General features: G+C 45.2%; 1 protein-coding gene across 1 annotated transcript in view; it reads right to left on the bottom strand.

Moving 5' to 3' along the window:
• The window catches only part of LOC121307323 (SH2B adapter protein 1-like), a 28,041-nt gene extending 12,978 nt beyond the window's left edge, over positions 1 to 15,063 (bottom strand). Inside the window, exons 1-9 of the mRNA XM_041239502.1 lie at positions 14,695 to 15,063; positions 8,529 to 9,132; positions 8,064 to 8,482; positions 7,519 to 7,948; positions 6,497 to 6,598; positions 4,945 to 5,036; positions 2,071 to 2,171; positions 1,795 to 1,944; positions 1,447 to 1,652 (exon numbers count right to left, since the gene is read on the bottom strand). Coding sequence (XP_041095436.1) covers positions 1,447 to 1,652; positions 1,795 to 1,944; positions 2,071 to 2,171; positions 4,945 to 5,036; positions 6,497 to 6,598; positions 7,519 to 7,948; positions 8,064 to 8,482; positions 8,529 to 9,026 — 1,998 coding nt within the window. The 5' untranslated portion in view covers positions 9,027 to 9,132; positions 14,695 to 15,063. The remainder of the gene's footprint in view (positions 1 to 1,446; positions 1,653 to 1,794; positions 1,945 to 2,070; positions 2,172 to 4,944; positions 5,037 to 6,496; positions 6,599 to 7,518; positions 7,949 to 8,063; positions 8,483 to 8,528; positions 9,133 to 14,694) is intronic.
• Positions 15,064 to 20,228: the final 5,165 nt, after the last annotated feature.

Below are 20,228 nucleotides of genomic sequence, written 5' to 3' on the forward strand. Positions count from 1 at the left end.
CCCGCTCACCCCCAACACCCCCGACTTCCTCCCCGCCAGCATCGCCCTCTTCCTGCCCTGTCTCTGCTCTAGCCTCCCTTCTTTCCTCTGGTGTTCCTGTTATCCGCAGTAAAAACACCTCATCGTCTCAGAACTGACAAACACCACACAATTCGTCCCTTCCACATTAAAATTCCAGGCTACATTTATGACTTGATTTGGATCTTTTAATAACACAAACACCTGCCTTCAAAATGACATGACGTGCCTAAAGCTGTTATTTTTGCAACCCAGTGGGATTCCCTTAATTGGGCACACAAGTTTACCATAGCGAGCTAAATTCTTTTCTAATGATTCATTTTTTAAAAACAGGGGCACATTAGAAATAATAACTTTCGTTACCAGAGTTACTAGAGGGGAAACCTGAACAAATTCACCTTTCACTGTAAATCCTTCCTCTACCAGCTTGTTTACCAGTGACACCTCCACTAAAAATATTACCAGCGCTTTATTCATTCTTGACGCTGACCTAATATTCTCAAACCCCACCACCTCTCCTACTGCCAGCAGGCACTCCTCCACCGAAACCCCGGGGTCAGGCAGGCAACGGAGCCTGTGTATGCGGACGAGAGCCCCCAGCCCTCCGGAATGAGACCCCATAACGGGATCTGCAAACACACACCACTAACCTATGAACAAACAAACACACACCCCAAAAAGAACAACTACGTAACTATAAAACAAAATAAAAGTTTTAAATTTCACGGTCCTACCGCACCGGTGTTTCACCTCTCTGCAAGCCCTTCCCACAATCCTCCACGAGAGAGAAAGAGATCCACAGTACAGTGTATAGACAGCATGGAGCGACTCCGGACCACAGTACAGTGTACACAGACAGTGTGGATGAACTCTGGATCACCTCGCTATAAAAAAGATATTGCTGCTCTAGAAAGAGTGCAAAGAAGAGCGACCAGAATTATTCCGGGCTTAAAAGGCATGTCATATGCAGACAGGCTAAAAGAATTGAATCTGTTCAGTCTTGAACAAAGAAGACTACGTGGCGACCTAATTCAAGCATTCAAAATTCTAAAAGGTATTGACAGTGTCGACCCAAGGGACTTTTTCAGCCTGAAAAAAGAAACAAGGACCAGGGGTCACAAATGGAGTTTAGAAAAAGGGGCATTCAGAACAGAAAATAGGAGACACTTTTTTACACAGAGAATTGTGAGGGTCTGGAATCAACTCCCCAGTAATGTTGTTGAAGCTGACACCCTGGGATCCTTCAAGAAGCTGCTTGATGAGATTTTGGGATCAATAAGCTACTAACAACCAAACGAGCAAGATGGGCCGAATGGCCTCCTCTCGTTTGTAAACTTTCTTATGTTCTTCTTATGTTCTTATTACAGTACGGTGTATACAGACAGTGTGGATGAACTCTGGATCACAGTACAGTGTATACAGACTGACCTTTGCCTTGCCCTGGAAGTTGAAGGTCAGCACGTACTCCCCCCTGCGAGTCTCGCTCTGCCGCACCAGGAACACGCCATGGCTGCCTGTCCCCCCTGCCAGCACCAGCTGGGCAGCCTTCAACCGCGACAGCGTGCCATGGAACCATGGGCAGTCTGACAGGGGGTGATCCAGCAGCTCCGGGGGCTCTGAGAAGAGAAACGAGCCTGGGGGGGGGGGGGGCACACAGAGAGAAGAATGGAGAGAGATGAGAGATAGAACTACAAAAGAGTTGTGACAAAGAGAGAGTGAGCGTGAGAGGGCAAGGGTTGAGAAAGATGGCGTGTCAGTCAGTAAGTGACAGCTTACCTGTCCCGTCAGGTGTCTCGCTGAAGGGTGTCACCGCGTTGGCCCCACCTCCTCCTTGCAGCCGGCCCTCTGATTCATCAAGGGGGGCGCGTGGGGGCAGCTCGGGGGGGTGCATCTCAGAATTGGGGCCACCAAGACCGCCATACCCCCCTAGAGAGAGACAGAGAGAGAGATTGTACAACTTACTGTCTAAGTGAATACGTGGTGTGCCGGGCTGGGGCTGGCATTGGGGTTGGAGGTACTTGCTCTGTTGCTGGTCTCCCCTAGGTTACTCACCCTGGGTTAGTGGGTCGTTGGTCTCCCCGGGGGTAATGGGGAGCTCTCGGCTGGGCAGACTCTCAGAGAGGCACGGAGTGTCCAGACTGTCATCAGGATCACTGGAACAACAGGTCAGGGGTCATTACAGGGTCATCTATAACTTCGAAACATTAAATCAGCATTCGAAAATACAACTAAGAGAACCTGAGTCAATCCAAGCTGTGCCACTGCCACTGTTCACAGGGGCTGGTACCCAGGACGGCTGATTTATCATAAATGGAGTGAAGATGTTAAAAAAAAAAAAAAAAACAAACAAACTGAAATGGTATTCTGAAGACATGTCTTATCCTGCCCCGTTATAGAGCGCCTGCCCCAACATTCACATATTCGCCAAAGCGATTCTGGCGATGGGGTCCCAAACAGACAACTGAGCTCTGTGTTAGACCCGCTGAAACCAGGTTTATTTAGTGGTGCAATCAGGAACTTTAACTGAACACACTATAAAAAGCAGTCCTGAGGAACAGCAGCATGTGTTTCGACTGACAGGAAGAGGAAACCAAAGAGAGAAAAGTAAAGGAATGGATGGGTGAGGGAAGGGATTTTTCGGTTTGAATCAAATTAAATCAGATTAAAAAATCAACCCTGGGCGGCGCACAACTGGCCAAGCACTGCCCGGGCAGGATAGGGTAAGGTCAGCTGGGGAGTGCTTGGCTCACCGCACATCAGCGACCCCTGCTGGCTTGCCGGGCATCAGCAGGCTGGCCTGTAAACAATTCAGAAGTGCGTGGTCCTCCGACGCTGTAAGTTCTGAGATGGCTGCACGGCGGGCTTGCACAGCAAAAAAACAAAGGTGGACGGCTGGTAGCACACGTTTCTGAGGACATGTGTCCTTGTCCTCGGTTCTCCCTAGTTATTTATAGTTATTTGTTTATTTAGTGCGTTTTTAGTCTAGACTTGAAAACTGTAACGGTCCCAGCTTCCCTAACAAACGAAGGCAGAGTATTCCATGATTTCAGACCTGTACAAGAAAAAGCCCTCCCTCCTCCAGTGTTGCTTTTGTTGACTCGAGGAATAACCAGCAGCCCCGCATCCTGTGATCTCAGAGTGCGGTTTGGAAGATACAGGGTCAGTACCTCCTGCAAATAACTAGCTGCTAATCCATTCAGAGCCTTGGAAGTTAACAGCAAAATCTTAAAATCAGTCCTGTACTGCACAGGGAGCCAGTGTAAAGAGGCTAAACCACGGGTAACATGTTCACGTTTCCTGGTTTTAGTCAGAATTCTAGCAGCGGTATTCTGAACAAGCTGCAAGCGGGATACCACACGTTTTGGGACACCAGAAAAAAGTGCATTACAATAATCAATTCCAGATGAAACAAAGGCACGCTTTAGTCTCTCGGCATCAGATACAGAAATAATTGCTCTAAGCTTGGTTATATTTCTCAAATGGTAAAAAGAGACTTTAGTACCTTCCCTAATATGAGTCTCAAATGAGAGATCAGGATCAAAGATGACCCCCAAACACTTAATTTCTAGTTTTGATGAGAGACTGCAAGGGTCGAGCTCATGTAATCCCACATTTGCTTTTAGTTGGTTCTGTGATCCCACAAGCATAACCTCTGTTTTATCTGAATTCAGCATTAGAAAATTCTGTGACATCCAATGCTCGATGTCTATACGGAAAATAGCTAACAACACCCAGGCAGAAGAAATTCCTGGCTTCAGGGACAGATATAGCTGGATATCACCAGCATAGCAATGGATTTGAACCAGGACAGGACAAGGCCAGACAGTCCCACAGTGCTTTCAAGATGATTCAGTTGGATGGAATGGTCTACAGTATCAAAGGCAGCACTTAGATCTAGAAGAATTAATCCTGATGGAAAGCCCCATTCAGAGCTTATCAGCAGATCATTCACAACTCTGACGAGGGCCGTCTCGGTGCCGTGTGCAGCACGAACACCAGACGAATTTCTCAAATATACCATTAAGAGTTAGAAATGTTTGTAATTGAATTGCAACAACTCTCTCTCGAACCTCATCTAAGAATGGTAGGGTGGAGATTGGCCGATAGTTACTGAGAACTTTAGGGTCCAAATTGTGTTTCTTAAGCATAGGCTTTACCACAGCTACCTTAAGAACTGAGGGAACTATACAAGAGGAAAATGAACCATTTATAATGTTTAAAATGTGGGTATTAATAACACCAAGAACATTTTAATAGTTTTGTAGGAATAGGATCAAGAGAGCATGTAGTAGCTCTCATATGTTGAACTAGATCTGTCTGTTCCTGCAAGGTAATCAAACAAAAAGCCCCCATAGTAGCTTAATAGGTGTAGCTGGTAAAACTGTGCTGGAGTCGTCCTTAATAGAATGGCTGCAGCGTTGAATTGACAACAAAGCTGGCAGAAGGCACAGGTGTCGTTGTCCATCCATCAATAATCAAAATTCAGTGACTGTTGTTCCACAGTCCAGTTTCTGCGTTCCTGTGCGTATTTTAGCCTTTCAGTCACGTTCCCCTTTCTTAACAGAGGTATTCTTACTGCAACACATCCTTTCGGTCCTGATTTCAAGAGTGACCTTTTTACTGTTGATTTGATGGACAGCGACGCCTGTGCCTTCTGCCAGTTCTGTTGTCAATTCAACGCTTGTCTTCTTTCTATTCCTGAAGGATATTATCTTGAAGTATCGCTCATCCTTGTTTTACAGCTGAATGTTCAATTCAATTTGGGCGTTTCTTCATTATTCTGATTGCCAAACCCTATTACAGTGAACACCCCGATATAACGAACATGTCCCCAGGTCCCACGGGGCTTTGTTACAGTGAAGTTAGCCTGTATTTATATTTTAAATATAAAAGGAAGAGCTGGTGATGTGCTGGAGCCTCTCTGACCTGCGACTGATGCACTCCTGAATATCAGCCAGCCACGACCTCATCTGCAGGGAATCAGCCGTCTCCAAGATATATTCCACTGAGCCTTGCATCTAGAGAGAGAGAGAGAGAGAGAGAGTGATCAGAGAGAGATAGAGACAGATACCAGAGAGTGATCAGAGAGAGATAGAGACAGATACCAGAGAGAGAGAGAAAGAGTGATCAGAGAGACAGATACCAGAGAGAGAGAGTGATCAGAGATAGAGACAGATAACAGAGAAAGAGTGATCAGAGAGACAGAGACAGATAACACAGAGAGAGTGATCAGCAAGAGACAGATACCAGAGTGATCAGAGAGAGAGTGATCAGAGAGAGACAGAGACAGATACCAGAGAGAGGGAGAGTGTGATCAGAGAGAGTGATCAGACAGAGACAGATACCAGAGAGATAGTGATCAGAGAGAGACAGATACCAGAGAGAGTGATCAGAGAGACAGAGACAGATAACACAGAGAGTGATCAGCAAGAGAGAGTGATCAGAGAGAGACAGAGACAGATACCAGAGAGAGGGAGAGTGTGATCAGAGAGAGAGAGAGTGCTCAGACAGAGACAGATACCAGAGAGATAGTGATCAGAGAGAGACAGAGGCAGATACCAGAGAGAGTGATCAGAAACAAATACCAGAGAGTGATCAGAGAAAGACAGAGACAGATACCAGAGAGAGAGAGTGATCATAGATACCAGAGAGATAGAGTGTGATCAGAAAGAGACAGAGACAGATACCAGAGAGAGAGAGAAGGTGATCAGAGAGTGATTAGATAGTGATCAGAGAGAGACAGATACTAGAGAGAGAGAGTGATCAGAGAGACAGATACCAGAGAGAGAGAGAGCAGTGGTGTGTGCAATTTTTGAAAAAAAAAAAAATTATTGTCCAAGGGACAAAAATCTACTTGTTGTTCTCAAAAAACTACTTGCTCCCTCCTGGTTACACAAAACACACACAAAACAGAATATAACCTGTAGGATTTTGGTTTTATTTAATAGTGAACACAATCAATCAGTTATTAACAGAGGCGCATCTACCTTGTAGCTTGACAGGTTCACTAAATTCTTCAAGATAAACAAAAGGTTCCCTGTAAGCCCACCTCACTTCAACACATGTATAACTTACTTTTAGGAGATGTTTCCCTGCTGCACTACTCTCACTGAAAAATAAATACATAAATGCACTGTACCTAAACACACAGAGACAGACACATCAGAGAGACAGAGAGATATATTCCACTGACTATCTGCACATTGAGAGAGACACACACACGCAGACAGGGATCGGATAAACAGACACACACACACATCCTCTTCAACCCGCTGTATTGCAGCACTCAGGACGCTGGCTCCTTGAGTACAAAGGTGTTCCCCTGGTCTGGGGAGTTGCTGTTGTTTTATTATTATTATTATTATTATTATTATTATTATTATTATTATTATTATTATTATTATTCTGCAGTGTAGTTGCTACCCCTCTACTCTCCTCCTGAGTGCTAGGTGGTGCTGGCTCCCTCCGTGTCACTAACCTTCAGTACGAAGGTGTTCTCCTTGTCTGGCATCTCCAGGGGAGTCGTCGTTCTCACGTCCACAATAGAGGAACAGGAAATGGTGACGCGCGGCTTGGAGGCCTGAGGAAAAACAATGACGAAGAAAATCACTGAAACGCAGAAGTAGAGAAACACACACCGACACACACACACACACACACACACACACACACACACACACACACAACCACAACCACAACCACACACACACACACGTAGAGACACCGACCAGAGACGTAGACCCCAACAGACATGAACACACACAAACACACACACACACACACACACACACACACACACACACACACACACACACACACACACACACACAACAAACACACAATACACACACACACACACACACACACACACACACACACACACACACACACACACCACTCTGTGGGTGTTGTCTGACACACGACAGAGACGTAGACTGTAACAGACATGAAACACACACAAACACACCAATACACACACACACACACACACACACACAGACACACACACCAATACACACACACACACACACACACACACACACACACACACACACCGACCAGAGACACAGACCCCAACAGACACACACACACACACACACACACACACACACACAGTAGACACCGACCACAGAGACGGTGACCCAAACAGTGTGGCACACCACACACACACACACACACACACACACACACACACAGAGACACCAACCACAGAGACGCAGACCCCAACAGACATGCACACACACACACACACACACACACGTAGAGACACCGACCACAGAGACGCAGACCCCAACAGACATGCACACACACAAACACACACACACACACACACACAGAGAGACACCGACCACAGAGACGTAGACCCCAACAGACATCGACACACACACATGCAAGTAGACACTGACGCACACCTACACAAACAAAAAAACGCACACACACACCGCCATTCCACACTCTCCCCCCTCTCTGTACACTCCCCTATAGGATCTGCCTCCTTACCTTGGGAGGGACGAAGATCTCCAGCAGGCAGCCCTGGGGGCCAGGGGGGGTGGGAGAGGCAGCCTCTGCCCTTCCATCCCTCCTGAGAATCAGCCGGCACTTCTGCCAGCGAGCCTTGGACCCACTGGCGTTCCCACCTGTCGGGGCAGACAGCCCGGGCCCGGAGCCTCCAGTGTGCCCTGACAGCAGCTCCTCAGCCACCATGAAGCTAAGCAGCCCCTCCCTGCGCACGTCAGAGGGGGGGGGCGAGCGGGAGAGCCGCAGTCTCTCAAACCTATGCGTCCACTTCTCCTTCTCTCTGTCGGAACTCCCGCCCCCCCCACTGTTCCCCGCACTCTTCCGGCGTTCCCGCTGCTCTGAAGAGAAGGAGGATGAGCTGCTGGAGGAGGAGGGCGGAAGGGAGGCGGGGGCGGAGAGGGGGAGGGGCCCTCTCCCTCCGGAGAGGGAGGGGGCCGGCAGCGGCGCGGCATACTGGAGAGCACCTTTGACTGTCGGAGCCCCTCTCTTAGCGTCTGAGGAGGTGTGCCTGCTGCACACCTCCTTACCCGCTGTAGCTGTAGCTGCTGCTCAGCCCTCCTCCCAGCCCCTCCCTCTCCTCCATGCTGACGGGAGAGCCCGCTTCACTGCCAGTGCTCTTCCAGTGCAGGATCCCCCTCACGCTGCGGCTCACGCTCCGAAGGGAGAAGCGCTTGCGCAGCTTGGGTTTCCCGGGATTGGGGCTGGCTGTGGAACGGGAGGAGCCGCTGTTGCCCGTGTTCGTGTTCAGACTGACGTTGAGCGATGCTGCAGTGCCGGCTTGCTGGCTACCGGAGGGAGCTAAAGAGGCAGCCCCAAGTTGGTATGGCGCAGTAGCAGAGCCGGGGCCACTAGGCGGAGCCAGAGATACAGCAGCAGCAGCATTGTTATAGGAGGACAGGGAAGAGAACGAAATATCTTCTGAGCTCCGTGACTGGCTGCTGATGGACTGCTGAGGAGACCTCCGTCCCTGGCTGCTGGAGTCGGCTGATCACCTCCCCCTCCCCCTCCCCCCTCTCCCCCTCCCCCTCCCCCAGAATGCGGGGGGTTTGGGCCAGAGGGATGATGTCTAGTTCAGGTGTACCCTGAGACAGCAGTGGTCTTCCTCCTCCAGTGGGCTGCTGGGGGGAGGTGAGGGAGGAGGAGTCTTCCTCATTGGAGCAGTAGGTTTCCACGGAAACAGAATCCAGGCAGTTGGCCACTCCCCCTGCTCCTCCCCCAACCTGTATCTCGAAGTGCCGCAAGAATCTCTCCGCAAAACGCCTGGAGAAGTTGGCGCCTGCCCCCCCTGGCAGGGACAGGTACTGTGGGTGGTCCTTGAGATATAGCCTGAAGCGGCACGCAAACTCCATGGCTGCTGCGTGAGCGTGAATCTCACAGAACTCCTTCCAGCTCGGAGGGGGTGGGGGTGAGCCGGGGAGAGGGGGGCAGCAGCCACGGGGATCGAGGTCACCGTCTCCACTGGGAGCACTGGGAAGGACCGTTCCGTTCATGGTGTTTCACACGGAGAGGGGGAGGTGTAGGGTCGTCCTCACGCTCAGTTCTCTCGATTCTTTAGGGATGTGCTGCTTCTGAACTACAGCAGCAATTTCTCCACATCTGTGAGAGAGAGAGGGGGAGGGAGAGGGAGAAAGCGAGAGAGGGCGGAAGAGTGAGGGAGACAGAAAGAAAGAAGGAGGAGAGGGAGAGAAAGAAAGAGAGGGAGGGAGGGAGAGAGGGAGAGAGAGAGAGAGAGAGAGAGAGAGAGGGATGAAGGGAGAGAGGAAGAGGGAGGAAGAGGAGAAGGAGGAGGAGATGGAGGGAGAGAGAAAGAAGGAAGGAGGAGATAGAGAAGAGGGAGGAGACAGGGAGAGAGGAGAGAAAGAGGGAGAGGGAGGAGAAAGAGAGGAGAGAAAGAGAGAGGGAGATGGAGGGGAGAGAGAGAGATGGAGGGGAGAGAGAGAAGGAGGAGATGGAGGGGAGAGAGAGCAGGAAAGAGGGAGAGAGGAGAGAGAAAGAGAGAGAGGGAGATGGTTTACACAGAATGTCAGGGTTGGGGTCAATCCGTCCGTCCGTCCCCCCAATTTAATCTCCTGTTATTTTTTTTATACAGTTCCCCTTCCCTTTTCATCAATTCCAATTTCAATTTCTTCCACGACACAGGCTTTATTGAGCAAACAAATACAATTTGTCAAACACATTTACAATTGGCCTGTCTGGCTGCAGCTTCAATGAAATTAAACTCTGGAAGAATGCAGTACTCTATTTACATGTGGTTTTCTCAATCAATTTCATCCCTCGTAGATATATTGCAAACCACTGACCATTACAAACCACGGAATATTACAAACCACTGAATATTACAAACCACTGACCATTACAAACCACTGACCATTACAAACCACGGAATATTACAAACCACGGAATATTACAAACCACTGAATATTACAAACCACTGACCATTACAAACCACTGAATATTACAAACCACTGACCATTACAAACCACTGACCATTACAAACCACTGACCATTACAAACCACTGACCATTACAAACCACGGAATATTACAAACCACTGACAAACATTACAAACCACTGAATATTACAAACCACTGACATTACAAACCACTGAATTACAAACCACAGAATATTACAAACCACGGAATATTACAAACCACTGACCATTACAAACCACTGAATATTACAAACCACTGACCATTACAAACCACTGAATATTACAAACCACTGACCATTACAAACCACTGAATATTACAAACCACTGACCATTACAAACCACTGACTATTACAAACCACTGACCATTACAAACCACAGAATATTACAAACCACTGACCATTACAAACCACTGAATATTACAAACCACTGACCATTACAAACCACTGACCATTACAAACCACTGAATATTACAAACCACTGACCATTACAAACCACTGAATATTACAAACCACTGACCATTACAAACCACTGACCATTACAAACCACTGAATATTACAAACCACTGATTACAAACCACAGACCATTACAAACCACTGACCATATATTACAAACCACAGAATATTACAAACCACTGACCATTACAAACCACTGAATATTACAAACCACTGAATATTACAAACCACTGAATATTACAAACCACAGAATATTACAAACCACTGAATATTACAAACCACTGACCATTACAAACCACTGAATATTACAAACCACTGATTACAAACCACTGACCATTACAAACCACTGACCATTACAAACCACAGAATATTACAAACCACTGAATATTACAAACCACTGAATATTACAAACCACGGAATATTACAAACCACTGACCATTACAAACCACTGATTACAAACCACTGACCATTACAAACCACTGACCATTACAAACCACTGACCATTACAAACCACAGAATATTACAAACCACTGAATATTACAAACCACTGAATATTACAAACCACTGACCATTACAAACCACTGAATATTACAAACCACTGAATATTACAAACCACTGAATATTACAAACCACTGAATATTACAAACCACTGAAACCACAGAACCACTGAACAAACCACTGACCATTACAAACCACTGAATATTACAAACCACTGACCATTACAAACCACTGAATATTACAAACCACTGACCATTACAAACCACGGAATATTACAAACCACGGAATATTACAAACCACAGAATATTACAAACCACTGACCATTACAAACCACTGAATATTACAAACCACTGACCATTACAAACCACTGAATATTACAAACCACGGAATATTACAAACCACTGACCATTACAAACCACTGACCATTACAAACCACTGAATATTACAAACCACTGAATATTACAAACCACTGAATATTACAAACCACTGAATATTACAAACCACTGACCATTACAAACCACGGAATATTACAAACCACTGACCATTACAAACCATGGAATATTACAAACCACTGACCATTACAAACCACTGAGTATTACAAACCACGGACCATTACAAACCACTGAATATTACAAACCACGGAATATTACAAACCACAGAATATTACAAACCACTGACCATTACAAACCACGAAATATTACAAACCACGGAATATTACAAACCACTGACCATTACAAACCACTGACAAACCATTACAAACCACTGAATATTACAAACCACAGAATATTACAAACCACTGACCATTACAAACCACTGAATATTACAAACCACTGACCATTACAAACCACAGAATATTACAAACCACTGACCATTACAAACCACAGAATATTACAAACCACAGAATATTACAAACCACAGAATATTACAAACCACTGAATATTACAAACCACAGAATATTACAAACCACTGAATATTACAAACCACTGAATATTACAAACCACTGACTATTACAAACCACTGACCATTACAAACCACGGAATATTACAAACCACTGACCATTACAAACCACTGACCATTACAAACCACTGAATATTACAAACCACTGACCATTACAAACCACTGAATATTACAAACCACTGACCATTACAAACCACTGAATATTACAAACCACTGACCATTACAAACCACTGAATATTACAAACCACTGACCATTACAAACCACTGAATATTACAAACCACTGACCATTACAAACCACTGACCATTACAAACCACTGAATATTACAAACCACGGAATATTACAAACCAACTGACCATTACAAACCACAGAATATTACAAACAACTGACCATTACAAACCACAGAATATTACAAACCACTGACCCCTACAAACCACTGAATAAACCACGGAATATTACAAACCACTGACCATTACAAACCACAGAATATTACATACCACGGAATATTACATACCACTGACCACTACAAACCACTGACCATTACAAACCACTGACCATTACAAACCACTGAATATTACAAACCACTATTACAACCACAACCACTGACCACTACAAACCACAGAATATTACAAACCACGGAATATTACAAACCACGGAATATTACAAACCACTGAATATTACAAACCACTGAATATTACAAACCACTGACCATTACAAACCACTGAATATTACAAACCACTGACCATTACAAACCACTGAATATTACAAACCACTGAATATTACAAACCACTGAATATTACAAACCACTGACTATTACAAACCACTGAATATTACAAACCACTGAATATTACAAACCACTGAATATTACAAACCACTGAATATTACAAACCACAGAATATTACAAACCACTGACCATTACAAACCACAGAATATTACAAACCACAGAATATTACAAACCACTCACTATTACAAACCACTCACTATTACAAGCCACGGAATATTACAAACCACGGAATATTACAAACCACAGAATATTACATACCACAGAATATTACAAACCACTGACCATTACAAACCACTGACTGCAGTACTACAGGTAAGAGTTCAAATAAAAACACTGAACCCTAAAAATCACGGAGACATGCCTGTATTTGTTTACAGTACTGTGAAAAGCCATACATCTACTTTAAAGTATGACAGTTTTTTTTTTATTTCTTCACACGTACATTTGAACCACAGCAACAACAACATTACATCAAGAAACTCAGTAAACACAAATAATAATAATAAAAACATTGTACATTCTGCAAGCACCATTTCAGACTTTTTGTTTTTTATCCCTCCTATTAGGTTTCGGGTCTATTTGACCCGACTCTAGTTTCCAATTAGCTTAATGCTGTTTTTCTTTTCATTTTCTGTATAATATTTGATGACTTTTCCTAAGTTGGGGTCATGAACTTGTACACAGAAAACAACCTTTTGAGATGTTTATTTTTTTTTTTAGAACAGGTCATGTATACAAATAAGATGTTTCCGTGGCATTTATCTATGTAGATTCGTGTGCAGTAATAAAACAGACTTCTTCAATTTGTTATTTCATTATTATTATTGTTATATTTGTATTATTATTTCTGGAAATGGCTGCACCTGTCTGGAGATATTTATAAACAAAAAAAACAAACAATATATATCTACAAGGCAGAGTCTAATTTTCTCTGTCAGTGTTGCAACAACATCTCACTGATGAAGACTCTCCAAAATGAGGAGCTCCCAGGCTGGCAGTCAAAGAAGTTTTATCACAGCTCCTGGACTAAAAGAGCAGAAAAGAGTCAAACCTTTGCAAATAAAAACAATTAATCAATTTAAGGCTGTTTAAATTAGTTTGAAATTGCATCGGGTCAACATGACCCAAAACATAACAGATGCACCTAAATTCTGAACATAATAGGAGGGTTAAACAGTATACATGAATGTGACATGGCAATATTCTTTAAGCCACCGAAAAGTCTCTCCTGAAAAGTAGAAAGACGTCTTACTGAGAGACTTGATGAGAACGAGAGGCATCTAATAAATTAAAAAATGCACTTGTTTTTATAACAAACGTCTGCACCACTATTACACCCGCTCACAACATACAGACTCCACACATATCAGTGTTATTGTACATTCACGGCTGGGGTAGGCATATAACGATTTTAAACAGAAGACCCCAAACACGTGTGTTATCTCTTTGAATCCAGCAGCTCACATTTTCAGTTCGAGCCTCACTGACATCAAGCCAGTCAACAAAACATCCTTCAGCCACGTTTCACTCAATGTGCTGCACTCTTTTGGGGCGCCAGGCGCTTCCCCCGCTTGATCACCTGCACTGTCTGTCACAGTACTTGACAAACCAATGCATTTTGGCAGGTCAGTTTGAGTTGTAGTACACTTGCTCACACTGCAGCTGGAAGAAATGCTGAAGTTGTTTGAAGCCCTGACTGCAGGTATTGAATGCACGTCACCCAGGATCCCACCTGTGATCACAGAGCAGCCCCGTTCACAGGGCTGACACCTCGGTGTTTCCTCAGCACGCTGCTCGTCTTGTTTTCGTGATGTGAGTTAGGTTAGGATTCGGATTATATTCGTAGATTTGTACACTGTGCAAGAAAGCATGCTGGCGTGTCACCCTTTAGTTTTTGGGATATGCACTATATCATGATCAGCATCATCAACACAAGGGTTTCATAAAACACGACCATCATGGGCGTTATTATTATTATTGTTATTATTATTAATAAAATTGTTGATATATCATCACCCAGTCACATCTATCTACGTACCTTCTTCTTAGCGAGGCCTTGCTGGCTCATCCTCTTCAATATAATTCAGATGCAACGACACGACAGTCCGGCTGTACCGAGACCGAGTTTGGGTCCGATTCGCTTGCTCTGCAGCAGTAATAAAACCCCTTGACTGGTGCACACCGTCCGTGGGGTTTGCAAAGGCCGTCACCCAAGTGTTATCATCACGGGCGGGGCTGCGCTGCTCCTGGTGCGCCTGATCTCGTCCCGGCTCGGTTCCCCTCGGCTCGGCCCCGCTTACGGGTTCTGGTTCGGGCGGGTTCGCTTTATTCTGCGAGAAGGTTCGGGGGATGTCTCTCACAGTTTAATGTTGCTGTGATGATGGTCCATCATCCATCGCTCTCGCGAGAAGGGGGCGCAGAGGTGTTGGGAAATCTGGGATTGAATGGGAAAACTTTATTGAACGGGAAGGGGGGGGGGATTGGATTTGTTATTTCTATTGTATTTAAAAAAAAAAAAAAAAAAAAAAAAATTCTACTGTTTTTTCTATTGTAATTTGTACATTAATTGTAAAGTATTGTAATGCATTGTAATAGTCGAATGTATTTTATTTCTAATGTATTGATATATGTTGTATTTGTAATGCAATAGTCTAATGTATTTGTATATATGTATAATATATATATATATATATATATATATATATATATATATATATATATATATATATATATATATATTTGTAATGCAATAGTCTAATGTATTTGGATCACACTTCTATTCCAGATTGTATCCTGAAGTCTGAGTCTGTCGGGATGTTTAATTTAAGGCTGCCTTCACTGGGTCTGTTTCAGACAGACTCGGTCTTGGTCGGTTTGTTTGACGTATGCAGCAATGTGCTTGCTGTTAACTGCAAGCGAAGAGACCGGTTTCATTTGAATGAGAACCAAAGTTAGTTTTCATTTTTTTCAAGTGAACTCAGTTCGTTTATATGGTGTGTGAACCGCTGTTTACAATACCCTGCAAGGCAGGTGGCAGCATATTGAAAGTCTTGCACCGGCTCTTATATAGCATGTTTTAATGGAGCATGTTTCAATTAGCATTGTGACCAGCTGGTGAGCGGTGTGATGGCAAATAACACTGTATTATTCCCCCAAAATACTCTGTGTTTTAATAACAATTATATATACTGTAATGATCTCGGCTGCCGCAGGGAGGCGCCTCATGCAGGGCGAGGCAATCCACAGAGGGCGGGTGGGCGTGACCCTGGGACCTCCCGCACTGAAGTATAGCGCCGGTACCGCTGTACAGAAGAGCCGGCTCCTTTGCCAGGACCATGTATCGGGTTTGTGTCCCGGAGTGTGGTTACGTCACCTACCAACCCAGCGTGGTGGGGCGGTGGCGGCTGACCCAGTTCCGAGTGTCCGGCACCAGCACCAGCACGAACTGCTCCATGGCAATGAGCTTGGTTACCTCTTCTGCCGTGCAGGTGCCGGGGCAGAGCCATCGGGTCAGCTCGTCCACTAGCTGTTGAGCCACCACGCGGGGCGTTGCTATTTCCAGAACCGATGGCGATATCTTTGTTCCTGCACCTCCCTCGTGGCTGTCTTCATTGCTGGGTCCACTGTAATCCCGTTTTTCTGATACCACGTGTGAAAAGGTGGTGAGTGAGGTGATGGCAAATAACACAAATAACACTGTATTACTCCAAGAGAAAGTCCATGTTTTACAAGAATTATTTATTCAAACAAACTGCAGTGGTAGAGGAATCAAAAACATGGCCGGTCATCTTTGATCCTGATCTCTCATCTGAGACTATTACGGAAGGTACTAAAGTAACTTTTTACCATTTGAGAAATATAACCAAGCTTAGAGCAATTATTTCTGTATCTGATGCCGAGAGACTAAAGCGTGCCTTTGTTTCATCTAGAATTGATTATTGTAATGCACTTTTTTCTGGTGTCCCAAAACGTGTGGTATCCCGCTTGCAGCTTGTTCAGAATACCGCTGCTAGAATTCTGACTAAAACCAGGAAACGTGAACATGTTACCCCTGGTTTAGCCTCTTTACACTGGCTCCCTGTGCAGTACAGAATTGATTTTAAGATTTTGCTGTTAACTTCCAAGGCTCTGAATGGATTAGCAGCTAGTTATTTGCAGGAGGTACTGACCCTTTATCTTCCAAACCGCACTCTGATATCACAGGATGCGGGGCTGCTGGTTATTCCTCGGGTCAACAAAAGCAACACGGGAGGAGGGAGGGCTTTTTCTTGTACAGGTCTGAAATCATGGAATACTCTGCCTTCGTTTGTCAGGGAAGCTGGAACCGTTACAGTTTTCAAGTCAAGACTAAAAACGCACTTTTATGAAATGTCTCCCTTATCTTAGTGGGTTTTAATGTAACTTTAAAATTGTTGCTTTTGTATTGTGTGTACAGTGTTATTTAAATATGCTATTTAAATGGTCTGACTGTGGCAGTTGTGTGTGTGACATGCTATACAAATGCACTGTGGTTTGTTCTTTGAGAAAAGACTGAATATATTTTACTATTTTGTGAGTTTTGTCCAGTTTGGCTTGGATTTTGGTGTCTGACCACATTTTCTATTAGAGCTTCAGTTTCTCGCACTATCCATGTAGTTTAGGACTACCAGATTTCAAAAAGTTTTCCAACAATATAACAGCAAGAGAACATTCAAAGAGGAAGTTAAATGTCTAAGAGATACAAATGGCAAAATCTGAGAGGAAGAGAAAAAATTGCAAATATATTAAATGATTACTTTTCACAAGTTTTTACAAAGGAAGATACTGACAACATGCCCCACATGTCATCCAGTTCCTATCCAGTTTTAAATAACTTTAGCATAACTGAGGCAGAAGTGTTAAAGGGACTAGGAGCTCTTAAAATAAACAAATCCCCTGGGCCGGATGAGATCCTCCCAATAGTACTCAAAGAAATGAAAGAAGTAACTTACAAACCGCTAACCAAGATCATGCAACAGTCTCTTGACACAGGGGTGGTACCGACAGACTGGAAAATTGCAAATGTAATACTGATCCACAAAAAGGGAAACAAAACTGAACCAGGTAACTACAGACCAATAAACTTATGTAAACTATAATAAGATTCAAAATGGAAAATGACCTATATGGTAACAGTATCCTGGGAGACAGGCATCATGGTTTTAGGGAGATCGTGTCTAACTAACTTGCTTGATTTTTTTGAGGATGCAACATCGATAATGGATAATTGCAAAGCATATGACATGGTTTATTTAGATTTCCAGAAAGCTTTTGACAAAGTCCGGCACAAAAGATTAGTTCTCAGACTGAACGCAGTAGGGATTCAAGGAAACACATGTACATGGATTAGGGAGTGGTTAACATGTAGAAAACAGAAAGTACTGATTAGAGGAAAAACCTCAGAATGGAGTGTGGTAACCAGCGGTGTACCACAGGGATCAGTATTAGGTCCTCTGCTACTCCTAATCTACATTAATGATTTAGATTCTGGTATAGTAAACAAACTTGTTAAATTTGCAGACGACAAAAAATAGGAGTGGCAAACACTATTGTAGAAGCAAAGGTCATTCAAAATGATCTAGACAAGATTCAGAACTGGGCAGACACATGGCAAATTACATTTAATAGAGAAGTGTAAGGTACTGCACGCAGGCAATAAAAATGTGCATTATAAATATCATATGGGAGATGCGGAGCGGCAGGCATCCTTGGGCAAATATGTGCGGGGAGTCAGGACAAGCTGGGGTGCGGGTTTTGGCCCTCTTCTTGGCCACTGCGGCCTATGCACAGTCTGCCGAGGACCACCAGCATCTAGTCCTGGTCCTTCTGGCGGAGGCAGAGGCAGCTCCTGCTGCTCTGTTCCTGGCGGTGGAGGTGGGAGCAGCGTGTAACCTCTTGCAATGGAGATCTGAGCTGCATGTAGTTTCCTGGTGAATGAGGTGGGAGCAGCGTGTAGTCTACCCTTGTTACAGGGGAGTGGTGTGACTCTCCCTCACTTGCAGGGGACTGGTGCAGCTCTCCCTCACTAGCAGGGGATAGGTGCGGCTCTCCCTCATGTGCAGGGGATAGGTGCGGCTCTCTCTCATTTGCAGGGGACTGGTGAGGCTCTCCCTCACTTGCAGGGGTAGGTGATGGAGGCAGAGGCAGCACCTGCTCCTCTCGTCCGTGTGGTGACGTTGGGGGAAGTGATACCAGCAGGCACTCACCCTCTGCTGGTGGAAGTGGGAACAGCTCCCTCTCGGGATTTGGATTTCTGCACTCCCCCCATCTGTGCGCTGGACTCTCGCGGTCCCCCCTTCTGGGCGCTGGACTCTCATGGTCCCCCGGCCTGGGCGTTGGAGACCCTGCTACCTGGGCTGCTGTTCTGTCTACAGCTGCCTCTAGGTAGCAGAGGACCAACTCCACACCTTCCTGCAGGGAGTTTGGGGTGAGTTCCCTCTCATAAGCCTCCCATCGCTCCCTGTCCATCAACCTCAGGATCCGGATGGCTAAGGGCATGGACTGGGCCTCCAGCCCAGCATTGTCCTGGATCCAGTCCCTCAGCCTGATGGTGTCTTCTGCCATTGCCCTTTAATATTGATTTTTTTTTTTTTTTTTTTTGTAATCCAAACACTACACTACACACTACACGCAACATACAACATAGAAATACACAGGGGCGGGTCAACATTGCCACAAGTTCTCAGAGATATTTTTAGTTTTTTGCTCTACTTTTCCCCTCGGAATATTGTAACGTGGATGTAAAGAAAGCAATCGAGGCGGGCTTTCTGGTTTCAAAAGCATGGTTTATTACACACGACAAAATAAACGCAATAAACAATAACAAACACAGGATAAATAAAGGCTTTAACAAACAGGCAGGTAATGCACATAAAGCGAACAGTCTCTATGGGTCTGAGTTGGTAATCACAAAAACAGACTCTCTATCCCATAGCTCCAAAACTCACACTCTCCAACCAGCCCCTCCCTCTGCCAGGCTTGAAATCACTCCACTCTGCATTTCGTGCAGTCATGCAGTCCCGTTGTCTGTAGGCTGAAACTGTAGGCTGTGTCCAGCCAATCCTGGAGCCATCTGGCGTACTCAGGACCAGATTTGCTGTCATCATCCAATGGCCGGCCAAACACTAGCTGAGCAGGGGTGCGGAGCTCTCATCCACACAGATCCCCTCATTGCTGGCGTCGGTTTCCAGGGTGAACGGGAGACTGATATCAGGTGGGGTGAGCACTGAGGACTGTCAGGGATCCACACAAGTTGTCAAAGGCGGCCTGCAGCTCCTGAATCCAGTCGAACGGCTCTGCCTTGCGTAGCAGCTGTTGCAGGAGGGCCGCGATACTGGCAAAGTAGGAACTGTCTTATCTACCTGTCAGTGGGTGCGACCAGTCCTGGACCGCATTGCTCTTCACCGGCTCAGTGCTGGTCCCCTCTGTGCCAACCCGATGCCCCAGGAAGGTGACCTTCCTCTGCAGGAAACAGCACTAGCCAGGTTGCAGCATGAGCCCAGCCACAGCCAGTCACTGGAACACCAGGCACAGTGATCGAGGGCAGTCTGGAGA

This window comes from Polyodon spathula, chromosome 55 (assembly GCF_017654505.1).
Source record: "Polyodon spathula isolate WHYD16114869_AA chromosome 55, ASM1765450v1, whole genome shotgun sequence".
Lineage (NCBI taxonomy): Eukaryota > Metazoa > Chordata > Actinopteri > Acipenseriformes > Polyodontidae > Polyodon > Polyodon spathula.